Below are 16,101 nucleotides of genomic sequence, written 5' to 3'. Positions count from 1 at the left end.
ACTGAAATATTTAGGAGTAAAAGACCAGAATGTTTATAATCTACCCTCAGATGTTCAGAAGAAGAAACGTCCATGCACACTCTATGCAAATATTAAAGCAATGGAAAAAAATGTTAACAATGGCAAATCTGAGTAAAGGGTATTCCTTGTACTATTTTTAGTTTAGTTTACAACCTTTTGTATTTTATACCTGTATTTTGAAATGATCTCCAAACAAAAAAGGTTGGTAATTAAATTATATGTAAGCTTATTAAAAATGAAGGGTTTATAATCAGAATATATATGTTAATTAACTGGTATTGGACCAGTTCTGTGGTTGCTTATTACAGAACTGTGGGAATTCAAACTTTGGGAAGATGATTAAAAACTTACTTGTACTCATGTTACAGAGGGATTTTGATGGTCGCCAGTCGTCTTTGCCAAGAAGTGTTTCCCAAAGATCTGGTTTTAACCTGTAATCAGGGTTAGTCTGGCATGTTTATTGCAATGATTCTACTTTAATCAATAAATTCTCCTACATTTTTAAGTTAAATCTTTCCTGAAATGGATGTATCATACAGAAGCCTTGTTCTCAACTAGATTTTTTTCCTTTTTCTTTTGTCTCTAATGCTTTTAGTGGGCTGTTCATGCTAAGTTCTTTTGTGAATTTATCAGGTATTATCTTGGTTCTGTGGGGGAAGAAATCAAAAACTTTGCCCAGATATCATCTCTCACTGAAGAGATTTTTCTGAAGCAATCTTTTACCTTTGTTTTTGTTCTTATTAACTTCTGTGTTATATAGCACATAAGGTAATATGTATCATACATATGAAAATGTTGGTGCTAACACTTTTTTGAGACCCACTGACAAATTTCAGCTTTCATCCCATTCTTAAAAGATCCCTAACTTTCAGACCTGTTCTGTCTGGGAGTTACTCCTACTAAGGTACAGATTTCTGGTCCTCCCATTTAAAAACTGATTCTTGATGTCCTTCATTCAACTAATTTGAACCTGTTTGGTCTCCCAGTTTTATGGTGTGAAAATTCTATGTTTGAGGCACCTAGTGACAATGAGCAATGTATAGCACTAACAAATTGGGAGGAAAAGATAAGGGGGGTGAGAAGGAGGGAGAGAGGAATTGTTTGATTAGAGAGAGCAAGGGGCTGATGGAGACATGGGGCTGACGGGAGAGTAGTTTCTGCTGAAACTGTGTGTCCCTAACAGGAGCTCCTGTGCTCTGGAGCATCATTCCTTGATGTGATGGCTTCTCATGTTTCTGCTTTCACTCAGCTCTAAAGATCACCAGGAGACTCCTCATTTCACTTGCCTCCTTGTGAGTAAGGTGGCTTACTTTCAGTAGGCTGGATTAAAAGCCCCAAATATTCCTACAAATATTTTTCTATACCTGGTCTCTTGAAATACAATATTTTGAGTCTTCAGTTTATTGGACTTGATGAAATGAATTCTGTATTGACATTTTGTCAGAATTTGTCCCTCGTTTCCTCCTAAAATTGTATGTCCCTCTATTTAATAAGTCATTCTTTTAGTTACACCTTATTTTTAGCTTATATAATAAATACTAATATCTTTAAAATGTAAAAGAACTATTAAAACACTGCATGTGCACTCAGAAAATCGGGTGTGTCTTTTTAAAGATTCTGGGATGATTATCAACTAGTAACAGAAGCTGCCAGCTTGACAGTTACTTCTTTTCATGGAATTCACCAAAGCTTACTGACGTCATCCAGACTGGAAGGCACGGTCTCTCTGCCAATATCAGACAAGAAGTAATACAAGGAATATGGTTGTTGGGTTTTTTTTACAGCTTTTTTTTTCATGTCTACGCAAATGCAGTTTTTTCCATTTTCTTTTACTCCTGGCACATGGTAATGTTTCAGTCCATATAAATGTGTTTTACCCATTATCTTGAGCTTTTTATTCATTTTAGCACTTTACTCCACCCGATAATAGGGCAGCAAGGGAACTTGTCAGGATATTTATATTGTAGTCTAAAAGCTTTTAAATTTGTAGGCTTTTAGTCATAATTAGTTTTTTTTGTTCCTGGCCTCTGGCAGCTTCTGGCTAATAGTAGAGGGTGAATATAATTTTGTTGCATCAAATTGACTAAAACTGTATCTTCTACCAGTTAGATTTTATAGGGTCCTACTTATAGCTCTCTAAGTATGATCTGAACTATTAACCAGATTCAGGCTGGTTGCTGACTTTCTGTTGAATCAAATGTCTCATGTTGTCTTTATTGTAATGACTTTCTATGAAAAGATATAAAACGCCTTAAACTTTTTCTGAGATCCTCATGTGTGTTTGATTTGGGATTGTTTCCTGTCTTCCTAACAGGACTGTGTTAGACCTCAGTACCTGTTTTATACTGAGTTATATGATCAGAAAGAACATCTGTTTGTATGTGTTTTGAGTTTAAAAGCTTGGGTCTCACTAATTTTATTGTCTCAGATGATCTCAGTCTTTAATGTGTAATAACTCCCATACAAAGGTAGATCCTGTTATATTTGGTAGCTTTTTCTGCTTCTTCCCTTTAAGTGTAAAAGTTGTTGCTTGGTGTTTCCCTCAGCCATGACTTTGTCTTTGTTACAGAATTTTTCTCATCATCTTTCCTATTGTACCACCTGGCCAGTACTTTACTATTTACAAGCATATTTTCTTCAGCCATTATTTGTTTGATCTGCTAACACAGCTATTCATCACTTGTAATTTAGTCTCATTCCAAATGAAGGCAAGCCAGCCTCTACTTATAGCTGTGGTGTTGTAGACTGAGGTCATCTTTTGCTGAGGTTTCTGTTAAATTTTAGTTTGTTCCCAATCATTCATCTGTCTTGAAATCACATCTGTAATATGTAACATAAACAAACATGTCTATGATAGTTCACAGAGATATCACAAAAAACAAGAATCTTATGTCTTTTTTCCCTGTCTTTTTCATCATGAATGTTCCTACTTCCAATCCCCTGTACCACATGCCTATATTTAAAAACCACTGATTTTTTGGGGCGCCTGGGTGGCTCAGTCGGTTAAGCGACTGATTTCAGCTCAGGTCACGATCTCGCGGTCCGTGAGTTCGAGCCCCGCGTCGGGCTCTGGGCTAATGGCTCAGAGCCTGGAGCCTGCTTCCGATTCTGTGTCTCCCTCTCTCTCTGCCCCTCCCCCGTTCATGCTCTGTCTCTCTCTGTCTCAAAAGTAAATAAACGTAAAAAAAAAAAAATAATTAAAAAAAAAAAATAATAAATAAATAAAAAAAAAATAAAAACCACTGATTTTTGTTTCTTTGTCTCAAGTTGATAGAACATTCTGTCCCCCGATGTCTTCTCTAACTTCAAAGCATAAATTAGGGAGCTGATATGGAATGGACATTAATCTTAATACATTTTAATGGTCTAATTGTACCTAGGAGAACTGGGGGAATAGGAGATTCAACTTTAGGCTTTATTTTACCTGTTACACTTAAGTCTTTGTTCTTTCCTTTTTTTTTTTTTTTTTTTTTTTTTTTGTCTGTCTTTCTCAGTTCACTAATAAAGTAATTAAAAATGTAATGAATAAGGAGCTATCTTCAAGTCCTGAGTTTGAACATAAGAGGGATCCAACATATCATATATCCCGTCTCTGAAGGGGGGAAATGCCTAATCCATAACAATAATAACAATAATCTTATAATCTTTTAAAAGAGTTTTATACCAATTATTTTATCCTGTCAAAGTGAACATTGAATTCCATAAACTAAGCTTATAAGAATTGCTTAAGGGAAAGAATATTGATTGTACAGCTTATTCTCATATTAACATTGATCTGGTTTTAGATTATGAGTAGCTCATTTATTTCTTTGCTTTGCATTAAAGCTTGGACTGTTTATATATTCATTTTAAAATAATAACATTTTACATGCAAAATATGCATATTTTGAAATCTTTTAAATATGTGCATTTATTTCTATAGTACATAAAAGTATGCTGTGGTCTTCAGGATGAAGTATGCTATCATGAAGAATAAATTTGGTTTTGTTAAAATAAGTAGTGTGAGGTCATGTGTTTAAAAATATTTGAACTTGAGGGACGCCTGGGTGGCTCAGTCAGTTAAGCGTCCAACTTCAGCTCAGGTCATGATCTCATGGTTTGTGAGTTCAAGCCCCGTGTCAGGCTCTGTGCTGACAACGTAGAGCCTGGAGCCTGCTTCGGATTCTGTGTCTCCTCTCTCTGCCCCTCCCATGCTCATGCTCTGTCTCTCTCTGTCTCTCAATAGACACTAAAAAAATTAAAAATATTTGAACTTGAAGCTAATACAGTGTTATAGGTCAATTATACCTTAACTAAAAACAAATTTGATATCTATGATAACTATAGCTATTAAGTGTTAATTGTTTATTCTTTCCCAAAAAAGACACATTGCAGGTATTATTTAATTTTTACAACAGTCCTGTGACGACTATTTTACAGTGAGGAAATGGTAAAGACCTTAAATAGCTTTCCTAATGTCACGAAACTAGTAGAAGTGGCAGAACTGGGATTTAGACTCAGGTGTGTAACTCCAAAGCTCATGGATTTATCTACTCTGCTGTACTGCCTCTGCATATCAGCATGTACTGCTCTACTAAAGGCCATTGCTTTATGCATCTAGCTATTTTCTTCCTCATTTATCCACACATGCCAAGTGTAGATGTTCTTCCAAGAAAATTTGTCCCATAGACACAGATAAGTAATTATTCAGTATTTTAACAATAACCTTTCAGATATGCAGATATGGCTTCTGGTGTCTGTGTGTGTGTGTGTGTGTGTGTGTGTGTGTGTGTGTGTGTGTGTGTGTTTAGGAAAATTAAAGGAGAGGTTAGAATATAGAATGCCTTCAGGTTTTTTTTTATTCCATTACCATTCCACATGACATTGCCCTAGACTACAGTTAAAACTGAATTTAAAAAACATTGTTTAAATAGTCTCCAAGGGTAATTCATGATTATATGCATCTAAGTGATTTTTAGGATTTTAAGGTGGCAGATATAGTGACTACAAGGCTCCCTCTTGTGGACCATTAAAGCAAGTAGCCGTCAAGTCTCAAGATCCAAAGCCTTTCCTGTTAAAAACCTCTTTTGTATAACAACTGTTGGTGACATCTTTTGCCATGCTACTTGAATGATAGAGAAGTGAGTCTGGGACTGTCAGGAGTAATACTGCTGAACATGTGTGATTATCCGGCCCTTTTGTTTCCTTAACCTATTGCCTGTATCTCCTTTCTCCTTTCTAATATTAGGGGAAAACATTGTTTCTAAATTTGCCTGCTATCCCACATTTCATTTTTTTGGCTCAGAGAATCTAAGAATGGATGGCTGGAAGTAATTCCCATGATCATCAAGTAACAACACTCATTTAATTTTTTGGAAGTTGATTAGTTTGTTCATGGTCACATAGTGAGGTAATGTTATATTTTAGAAGAGAACCAACAGAGCTAACGGCTCTTTAATAGTAACTTGATTAATTCGCTGAGCCCTGTTGGCTTTCTAAGCTGGTTTGGAATGTAGGTAACCATGTAAACTAGAACAACCCTGGGACTTACAATAAATAGTCATGGCCTGGTGGAAGCTGGGCTTTAATAAAGACAATTTTAATCTACTGTGTATTATGCTTTGAAATAAATAATGGCACACCTCATGTTACAGAGAGAGCCCGTGACAGTATTGGTAGTAGGGTCAGATTTTACATAATATGGTTAGAGGGTGAGCTTTTCAGTAACAGTCTGAATGAGGGTACTAGTCAAATTCTCAGTCACTCATTCCTGTTTCCAGTTCCCCATGTATTCTTTTTTATATATTCCTAAATGATATCTACTTATTCAACTTGATACTCTTTTTTTCTCTGTAGTGGTCTTTCCTTGTTTCAATATAAGACTTTTCCTTCTAATCGTTATAGGGAATCTGTGTATGTATGTGTGTAGAAGGGGGAAGAGTGGGAGGGAAGCAAACCTGAGGAAACTAAAAATTTCCATCTTAAAATGATCTCATCATGCTTTATCCTTGATTTATAGTTACTGATCCCTTAGATCATATTTTGGAAGCTATTCTAGGACAGTTTTGGAAGGCTCTCTCACTTTCTTTTAATGTTTACTTATTTTTGAGAGAGAGAGAGAGAGAGACAGCATGAGCGGGTGAGGGGCAGAGAGAGGGGGAGACACAGAATCTGAAGCAGGCTCCAGGCTCTGAGCTGTCAGCACAGAGTCCGACACGGGGCTCAGACCCACAAACCGCCAGATCATGGCCTGCACTGCAGTAGGATGCTTAACCGACTGAGCCACCCAAGCGCCCCTCTAATTTTCTTTTAGAAAACTTATTCTCCAGTTTGGCAGTGTGTTTTAGAAGCCATTGAAATGTGCTCCTATGTGTTTGTTCTACTTCTGAGGGTGTATTCCAAGGGAATCAACTAGGATATGTGGAAAGGTATAGTTATAAGAATGCTTATTACAGAATTGTAAGAAAAATAAAAGAAACAGCCCAGAAGCAAAAAGAGTAAGTAATTATGATAATTTCATACTTTGGAATAATGAGCACCTCACAGAAAAATGTTACTTCAAATTGATGAAAATTGTGACTGATTTTTTTTTTTTTTTTTTAATTCTCAGGTTAGCTAACATACAGTGTAGTCTTGGCTTCAGGAGTGGAATCCGCTGATTCATCACTTACATATAACACCCAGTGCTCCTCCCAACAAGTGCCCTTCTCAATGCCCTTCACCCATTTTCCCCACCTCCCCACCCCCATCAACCCTCAGTTCTCTGTATTTAAGAGTCTCTTCTGGTTTGCTTCCCTCTCTGTTTTTATCTTGTTTTTCCTACCCTTCCCCCATGTTCATCTGTTAAGTGTCTCAAATTCCACATGAGTGAAATCATGTGATATCTGTCTGTCTCTGACTAAACTTATTTCGCTTAGCATAATATCCTCCAGTTCCATCCACGTTGTTGCAAATGGCAAGATTTCATTCTTTTTCATCACTGAGTAGTATTCCATTGTGTGTGTGTGTGTGTGTGTGTGTGTGTGTGTGTGTGTGTGTGACATATCACATTTTCTTTTTTTTTAATTAATAATTTTTTAATGTTTATTCACTTTTGAAAGACCGAAAGAGTGGGAGACACAGAATCTGAAGCAGGCTCCAGGCTCTTGAGCTGTCAGCACTGAGCCTGATGCAGGACTCGAATCCAGGAACTGAGATCATGACCTGAGCCACAGTTGGCCGCTTAACCAACTGAGCCACCAAGGCGCCCCTATACACCACATTTTCTTAATTCATTCATCAGGTGATGGACATTTAGGTTCTTTCCATAATTTGGCTATTGTTGAAAGTGCTGCTATAAACATTGGGGTACAAGTGCCCCTATGTATCAGCACTCCTGTATCCCTTGGGTAAATTCCTAGCAGTGCTATTGCTGGGTCATAGGATAGTTCTATTTTTAATTTTTTGAGGAACTTCTGTGCTATCTTCCAGAGTGGCTGCACAAGTTTGCATTCCCACCAGCAGTGCAAGAGGGTTCCCATTTTTCCACATCCTCGCCAGCATTTGTTGTTTCCTGAGTTGTTAATTTTAGCCATTCTGACTGGTGTGAGATGGTATATCTCAGAGTGGTTTTGATTTGTATTTCCCTGATGATGAGTGTCATTGAGCATCTTTTCATGTGTCTGTTTGCCATCTGGACATCTTCTTTGGAAAGTGTCTGTTCATGTCTTCTGCCCTCTTCTTCACTGGATTATTTGTTTTCTTGGGTGTTGACTTTGATTTTTGATTTTTGATACCAGCCCTTTATCCAATCGATATGTCATTTGCAAATATCTTCTCCCATTCTGTCAGTTACTTTTTAGTCTTGTTGATTGTTTCCTTTGCAGTGCAGAAGCTTTTTATCTTGATGAGGTCCCAATAGTTCATTTTTTTGCTTTTATTTCCCTTGCCTTTGGAGACATGTCAAGTAAGAAATTGCTGCAGCCGAGGTCAAAGAGGTTGCAGTCTGTTTTGTCCTGTAGAATTTTGATGGTTTCCTGTCTCATATTTAGGTCTTTCATCCATTTTGAGTTTAATTTTATGGTGTAAGAAAGTGTGACTGAATTTTGTACCACTCACTTAAAAAATTAAATGAAGTGGGGCACCTGGGTGGCTCAGTCAGATAAGCATCGACTTCAGCTCAGGTCATGATCTCACGGCTCGTGAGTTCGAGCCCCACACCAGGCTTTGTGCTGACAGCTCAGAGCCTGGAGCCTGCTTCGGATTCTGCCTCCCTCTCTCTGCCCCTGCCCCGCTTGCACTCTGTCTCTGTTAATAAATAAACATTAAAATTTTTTTTGATTAAATGAAGCAATAGCCATAAAGAACAAATTGAACTCAGGGAATAGATAATAAGGCAGGATTAAAAAAAGTGGTTGAAACATGTACATTCAGAATCAAGAAAGAGTAGAAACAAGGGGTACCTGGGTGGCTCAGTCAGTTAAACATCTGACTCTTTGGCTCAAGTCATGATCTCACAGTTCATGAGATTGAACCATGCATGGGACTCTGTGCTGACAGCACAGAGCCTGCTTGGGATTTTCTCTCTCCCTGTCTCTCTGCCCCTCCCCTGCTTGCTTGCTCGCTCTCTCTCAAAATAAATATTTAGGAGAAAAACAATAGAAGCAAAAGTCCAAATATATCACAGAAATGAAGGCATTTGGTAGGACCAAAGGTGTAGAATATGCAGTAACCAAGATAATGAGCATAGGGGATAGAAATGAGAAAAGCAGTCTGCAGTCACACCACCCTGAGTGCACCCAATCTTGTCTGATCTCAGAAGCTAAGCAGGGTTGGGAAAAATAAGAAAGCAAACAAAACAAATAAATGATTAAAACGAATTGGAGAGGAAGTGAGATAGGTAAAGTCGTTTCAACATAACAGTTTAGTCTCTGAATAATAAAGCTAAAATAGTGGAATGCAATAAATATTTAGTGATACCATTCAAGAAAACTCTTCATAAGTAACAGAAGAGTTAAAATGACATATTGAAGGAGCACACCATGTATCAGGGGAAAATGATCCAGAATGGTTCACAGTGGGGTATATCTTAGCAAAGTCATTGGACTTTAAGATCAAGAGAGTTTCTGTGGGTGGCCATGGCAAAAGACCAAGTCACTAAAGGGGGGAAGTAAAGGGTTTGCCTCAGACTTTGCAAACCTCAATGCCAGAAGATAATGAATCAGTACTTTGAAATACACTCCAGGAAGGAAAATGAAAGACAAGAATTTATATTTAGTCAAGCTGTCTGTCAAATACAAAGACTACCATTCAAAGATACATTGTTTGTGAGATACATTATTATCATGAAAGAAAAAGTATATACTCCATCAACTAACAAACATTGGGAAAGGGAAAGTAGGATATAGAGTCATTTCCTTGCGTGTAATAACAAATATTAAAGGATGATGTCTTAAGCTGACAAATCAAGAAGTGGAAATATAAGCATATTTTACAAAATGAAGGTATTTTTTGTAAATTGTAAAGTTGTAGCAATGCTCTTCAGGGCAGTACTGGTTAAACAGATTATGGTTCATCCATATCATGAAATACTTGATAGCCTCATAAAAAAATGAGGAAGGTCTCTATGTATAGGGAAGGAGCACCAAGATAAAAAGCAAGATGTAGAACATATAATGGAATATATGGTACCATTTATGTAAAAGGAGTAGAAAAATAGTATATAAGGATTTCATACATTTGATCAAAAAACTCGGGAAAAATACACAAGAATCTTTAAGAAAAAAATTATCTTGGGGGAAGGCTTGGGAGGTGGTTGGATGGATGACTGGGTAAGGGTTAGGTTCGGGTTTGTTCTTTTTTTTTTTTTAATGTTTATTTATTTATTTTGAGAGAGAGCATGCACATGCATGAGTGGGTCAGGGGCAGAGAGAGAGAGAGGGGGAGGGAGAGAGAATCCCAAGCAGGCTCCACATTGTCAGCGTGGAGCCTGATTTGGGGCTCAGACTCAAGAACACGAAATCATGACCTGAGCCAAAATCAAGAGTTGGATGCTTCACCAACTGAGCCACCCAGGCGCCCTTCCTTTTCATTTTTGAAGTGCAAATGCATTACATATTACTAATTAGACTAATGGAAATATCAAATATTCTCTTCCTCCTTCCCCCAAATTCTGGTCCCATATTGTCTTAAGCAAAGGTCTGAGGTAGTTTTAGCTGCTATCTCTACAAGGTGTCATGGAATTTTCATTCTTTCCAGAATGTAATCTTCTTAAGTAATCTTCCCCAGGCCTTCTAGGTGCAGAAAACACTGTTCTGTGATTGATTTGCTATTTCATCTGGACAGGTTCTCTGTCCTTTCTTAGGTTGTCTGCAAAATAATCAGTACTTATTAAGGCTGGTTCTGTCATTAAATGAAACTCTGTTTCTTATCCTTTGTGTAGGTTATTTATGGGATTGGTCTTGCTGGATGCATTGGGCTCCTATGAGTGAGCATTTCCCCTTGAGTTAGTGTCTAATATTCATTCTCAACTTAATATGGTCAAAACAGAACTCTTGATAACATGTACCACCTTTAGAACTCTATGAAATAGGAAGATACGAATTACATTTAGTTTTTGTTTTTTTCATTTAAGGAAGGTGAGACATTAAGAGGTTGTGACTTGTCAAAAATTACTCAGAAAATAGGAGTAAGGCAGGGGCAAGGAGGGTGCTGCCAGACTGCCAGATGTCTTAACCATTGATAATGTGAATCCTGCCTTGTTGATATGAGGATTTAGCCTGGTGGACTGAGTTATTGGGGTTTTCCACTCAAGTGAGGCTAATTTGTTTTTTGGTCCTTGTGCAGTTATGCTCCCAAAGAGATTCTCACACTTATTTCCAGGGTGCATGAGTTTGGATATATAATTGGAAAGCAGTGATGCTACTATTATTAGTGTATACATGTATGCACACACATATATGCACATAGTGATTCAGTATAATTGCCAGTGACAAAACTGTTACCTTTTGTGATTTAAGATCACTTGAAGGGAATGCTCATGAAATCATGCTCATGACTTTGAACTCTTTTCCATAATGAATAGAAGACATTCTGCAACATTTTCTAGAAGTTTTCTAAATGCTTTGGTTCTAATGCATTAATTGTATTGCATTTCTACTTTGGTTTCTAAAGTTGTGTGTGTAAAATGGGGGCGATAGTCTTGTCATCTTCACAGGACTGTTGTGATTACTAACTGGGATAGCTTATGTGAACGCGCTTTTGTAAAACTGTAAGGTGCCTTATCAAAACAGAGATGGTGGTGCTAGTATACGCTAATTAGTCTCTCCTGTTCCTCATATGTTCCTACCATTCAACTCTGTCCCTTCCCGATTCACTCTTTTCTAAGAATAGGACTAAAAGGATCATATTAGACTTAAATTCGTGTACCTTAGCTTTTTCCCCCTCTGTGTTTCTTTTTCTGCACGTGTTCATCTACGTAAAGACAATTTTGAATAATGTCATACACAGAATCTTACACTTAATAATTAAACAATAGAGATATAATAAAAACCTATGCGTAATAGTGTGGACACAGGCTTTGTAAACAGTTCTGTGTTTTAAAATCCACTTGTCCTATGTTGGCTGTGTGACCTTGGGCAGGTTACTTAATCTCTTGTAGACTCAGTGTTCTCATGTGTAAAAATGAATGATAATATTTATCTTTTGACATTGTTGCGGACTAAATGAGGTACTTTTTGCAAAGCACTTTGGAACATTGTTTTCACAGAACACTTAGTCTACCCTCATGTCCTCAAACATGCAAATTCTAGTTCAGACATAATCACTTGATTAGTAGTTTTACCATTTTTGTTGTACTCCTTTTAATGTAAGTTACATTGATAAAGATCAGAAATTTAACTCCACAGTTGCTCTAAAAACTTTCTATTTTAGATTCACTGGAATGAAAAATGAGTACATTATGAAAAATGTACATAACAGTGTATATTATTTTATTTCTGGCTTATGTGAGTATATGGGAGCCTGAAAACTCATCAGCTATTTCAAAACGAGGATCCATTTATTCATTATGTTTTACATATACCTAGCTGGTGCTACTATTAGCATTTGGAATAAAGAGATGAAAAATAAAAGTAGTTCTTGGCTACATTGGAGGTCACCATTTGTCAAAGGAGACAGGTAAATAAGTGGTTATAATCCAATATCAGAAGTAGTCTGATAGAGGTCTGCACAGGGAGCTTTGAGAACCCAGAGGAGGCACCTCCCACTTCTACATGGGGAGTGTGCGTGCAGTCGTTCAGATGTGCCTCCCAGGGAAAATGACATCTGAGTCACATCTGGAACGAGCCAGAACCTGTAACATGAAGCCTTTTCTTCAGACTAAGGACGTGAATTCATTTTAAGATGATGTGGAGCCAGTGACTACTTTTATTTAAAGCAACATGAGGGGCGCCTGGGTGGCTCAGTCAGTTGGGCGTCTGACTTCGGCTCAGGTCACGATCTCACCATCAGTGAGTTCGGGCCCTATGTCAGGCTCTTGCTGACAGCTTGGAGCCTGGAGTCTGCTCTGGATTCTGTGTCTCCCTGTCTCTCTGCCCCTCCCCTGCTCATGCTGTCTCTCAAAAATTAAAAAAAATAATAATAAAGCAACATGAATGGATTGGGAATTTAGGATAACTACCTGGAAGCATACCTCCAAGCAGTGGCATCACATCAGTTTTATCATCATCTACATTGCAACCAGTTACTTAATATATCCAGCTCATGGATACGTTATCTCACTCAATCCAGCACCCTTTGAACTGCATATTAATTGCCATTATTCTATAGATATGAAAACACAGGGTAATACAGGTTAATAGAGGAGTTAGTGACTGGATGCATAAGGGAGAGTATGTTTGATCACCTGCCATTCTTCCTGGTGGGTTTAAGTTAACAGAAGTTAAGATAAGAGATGATAATTGTTGATCCTTAGTCTCCTTTTTCATGTGTTTTATATATTATGAGCATTTCACTGAATTTAGTTTGATTCTAGAGTTTAAAGGTAACATGTGTTCCCTAGAAGATGGCTTTTAACCCAAGTCTGTTACTTTGTCTGGTACTTAAGGAAACTGGTTTGTTCTAACACTAGAGGAAAAAATGGTTGTGTTAAACTTGCTCTTCCTTAGAATTTTTCATCTTACAGGATTTTTGTCCCTATTCTTTAGAATTCTTAATAGAATATGTTACTTAATTTTCCAGTCCTTCTCCTTTTCCTCTAAATAAAATTATCTTAATATTTGAAATGATATCTCCTTAGGATTTGAGACATTGTAGTTGTGTAATTGTTAAATAATTCTCATATGTAACTGGGGACCTGGATTCTCAGTATGAAGGGTAGTTTGAAACTAGATTTTTGTCTTTCTTCATAATGTCTATCGAGTATATTCAAGCAATAGAATGAGAGGTGATAATTCTTCAGAGTTAAAAACAAAACAAAAAACCTGATTATTAATCCAGCCACATTCCTCATTAGCTTTCCAAATCCTGTCAAAATTGACCGTTTACCCCTTCATTTTTAGTTCTTTAGTTGAAAATACAAATGAAGTACTTCTCTCCTAGAAATGTGGTATAATGATTCGTTTTTTTAAAAAGGGTTTGTATGTAACTAGAAAGGAGTATAACAAAGATTGTGTGTGCACAGTTTCGACTTGCTATACTCACCTTTTACTTCTTTTATTTCAGCTCAATCTGAAATTGAAGTTTCTGTGTCTGCAAGAAATATCAGGAGGTTACTAAGTTTCCAGCGGTATCTTAGATCTTCTCGCTTTTTTCGCGGTACTACTGTTTCAAATTCTCTAAACATTTTAGATGATGATTATAATGGACAAGCCAAGGTGTGTATAACTTTTTCAAGAAAACATTGATTTTTGATAAGTTTCATGAAACCCTTTTTTTCCCGTATGGGATTGACTTATTAGAACCTTTTTTTGTATGCAAAAATTAGTTAAGCCCATTATTCAGTTTTTCCTTTAGAGTGGGTGTTCATTTTATAATTAGGTATTACAGAGCAAGGGAAATCTCTGAAGTAACTAAAAGAATGAAAATGTTTTTGTTTATTGTAACAGTAAGTAACAAGTAGATCAGTAAACATTAAACTATAAGATCACACTGAATTTTAACTCTGGGAAGAATATTATGGCTATTCTGATCTAATGTCTATATGCTATACATAAAGAATCTATGACCTAAAGAGCATCAGGGACTGTTTGAGCTCACCCACTGTTTAGAGGTAAACCCAGCATAGGACGTTAGGTCTCATGACTTATAGTCAAATGATTTTTTATAGTCTCTTGCATCACTGAGCTATTTTGAGGGTTTATACATTTTCTAATTAAACCCAGTGATTGTAAGCATTATTTATATAGTTTAAAAGAAATGTCTTAATGAAGGTGGAGCTCAGATGAGCTTGTTTTTGACCAAATGAGAGTTTTTAATGATCTTACGTTTCTGATATTTTTAAAATTATTTTTTACCTAATATTTACAGGCCAGATTTTGTAAGTGTGTGTACATAGGGCTAAGGTACCTTCTTTACAATTACATTAAAGTGCAAAAAAAATGTTTCCCTGTTTGTGAAAGAAATCTATAGAAAAGTGTTCATGCTTTCTTTAAATTGTAAAAAGTTTACAGGTTCTGCTTTTTAACATGAAAATATTGGGGCACCTGGGTAGCTCAGTTGGTTAAACGTCTGACTTTGGCTCAGGTCATGATCTCATAGTTCCTGGGTTTGAGCCTCCCGTCGGGCTCAGTGCTGACAGCTCAGAGCCTGGATCCTGCTTCAGATTCTGTGTCCCTCTCTCTCTCTGCCCCTCTCCCGCTTACACACGCACACATGCTCTCTCTCAAAAATAAACATTAAAAAAAATTAAAAATAAACAAAATGAGAATATTGATCTGTGTATGAGTGGTTGTTAGTACTATCAAATAATCACTATTAGTAAGAGTATTTCTTACGTCAATTTATTGATAGATGTGTACAACAGTGAACTTTCCACAAAAATTTCAGGTTACAAATATATAGTGTAAAAATATCATGAATTTGGTTTGGTTGTTGTGAGATTTGCTCAACTGAAATACACATCAACTTAAATGTAATAAAGGCTATTAATTATTGTATAATGATATTTAAAGAATATAAATAAATACCTGTAAGTTGGGAGTGTTTTTTTTTTTTTTTTAAGAAAAGGAATGACAAATAACTTAAGCATAGTGCAGTATAGATTCAAGTGCCTAGGTTCCAGAATCAGACCGCCTGAGTTAATTAATATCCCAGCTCTATTACTTTCTAGCTGAGCAAGTTAGTTACTTTTAGCCTGTTTCCCCATATATAAAGGAGGATTAAAGACAACTCCTACTTCATAGTCTTGGTATGAATAGTAAGAGTAAGCAAAACACTTTTAACAGTACCTGGAATATAGTAAGTACTCAACTATTATAACTTATTTTTAAAATCTAATTTCTAGACCATGCCATGTATGATCCATATATGGCTCATGGTGTTAAATTATGTTAGAATTCTTGAAAAGTTCATGGGAGTATAGGAATGAATTGAAAGAAACAATAACCTTACTTGTACATTCATTAATTGGAATACAAAATATTTGGTTTTCCAAATGGAGATTACCCTTTGGACACTTTTTTGGAGCCAGTTGGAAAGGTCATGATTAAAAGGAGAATGATACTTTGCATTTCTTAAAGTAAATCACTTTCCATGTTCACTAACTTCACTATGGACTATCTGTAAAAGACAGACTGTTATTGAACTTAAATTACAGTAGGAATGTTTGGTTTTCATTTCAGTGTATGCTGGAAAAAGTTGGAAATTGGAATTTTGATATCTTTCTATTTGATAGACTAACAAATGGTAAGTGAAGAGTTTGACTTACTCAAATTAATGTGTACTCTAGATTGCTGCATCTATGGTACAGTCACTCGGGGGTTTATTGCTTTCATTTACTTAGGTTATGAGCCCTCTGCTGCCAACAGAACATCATTTTGTCCCTTCTTTAGTGACTGATCTATAAGCTCAAAGAATCACTCTCATAATTTTGTCTTTTCATTACTCTTGGTTAGCAGTAATCAA

At 36.5% G+C, this 16,101-nt stretch overlaps 1 protein-coding gene across 6 annotated transcripts in view; it reads left to right on the top strand.

Annotated features, from left to right (window-relative positions):
- Positions 1–16,101, top strand: part of PDE7A (phosphodiesterase 7A) — a 150,146-nt gene that overhangs the window by 103,528 nt on the left and 30,517 nt on the right. For all 6 annotated transcript variants that reach the window (XR_008420062.1, XR_008420063.1, XM_053896555.1 and 3 more), the window contains exons 4-5: positions 13,702–13,853; positions 15,819–15,882. Coding sequence is in view for 4 of the 6 variants with exons in the window: in XM_053896555.1 (XP_053752530.1) it covers positions 13,702–13,853; positions 15,819–15,882 (216 nt within the window). In the remaining 2 variants the exon portion in view is untranslated. The remainder of the gene's footprint in view (positions 1–13,701; positions 13,854–15,818; positions 15,883–16,101) is intronic.

Source organism: Panthera pardus, unplaced genomic scaffold, assembly GCF_024362965.1.
Source record: "Panthera pardus isolate Hobbes unplaced genomic scaffold, ASM2436296v1 HiC_scaffold_7, whole genome shotgun sequence".
In the NCBI taxonomy this organism is placed as follows: Eukaryota; Metazoa; Chordata; class Mammalia; order Carnivora; family Felidae; genus Panthera; species Panthera pardus.
This window is presented reverse-complemented; position numbering and strand designations above follow the sequence as displayed.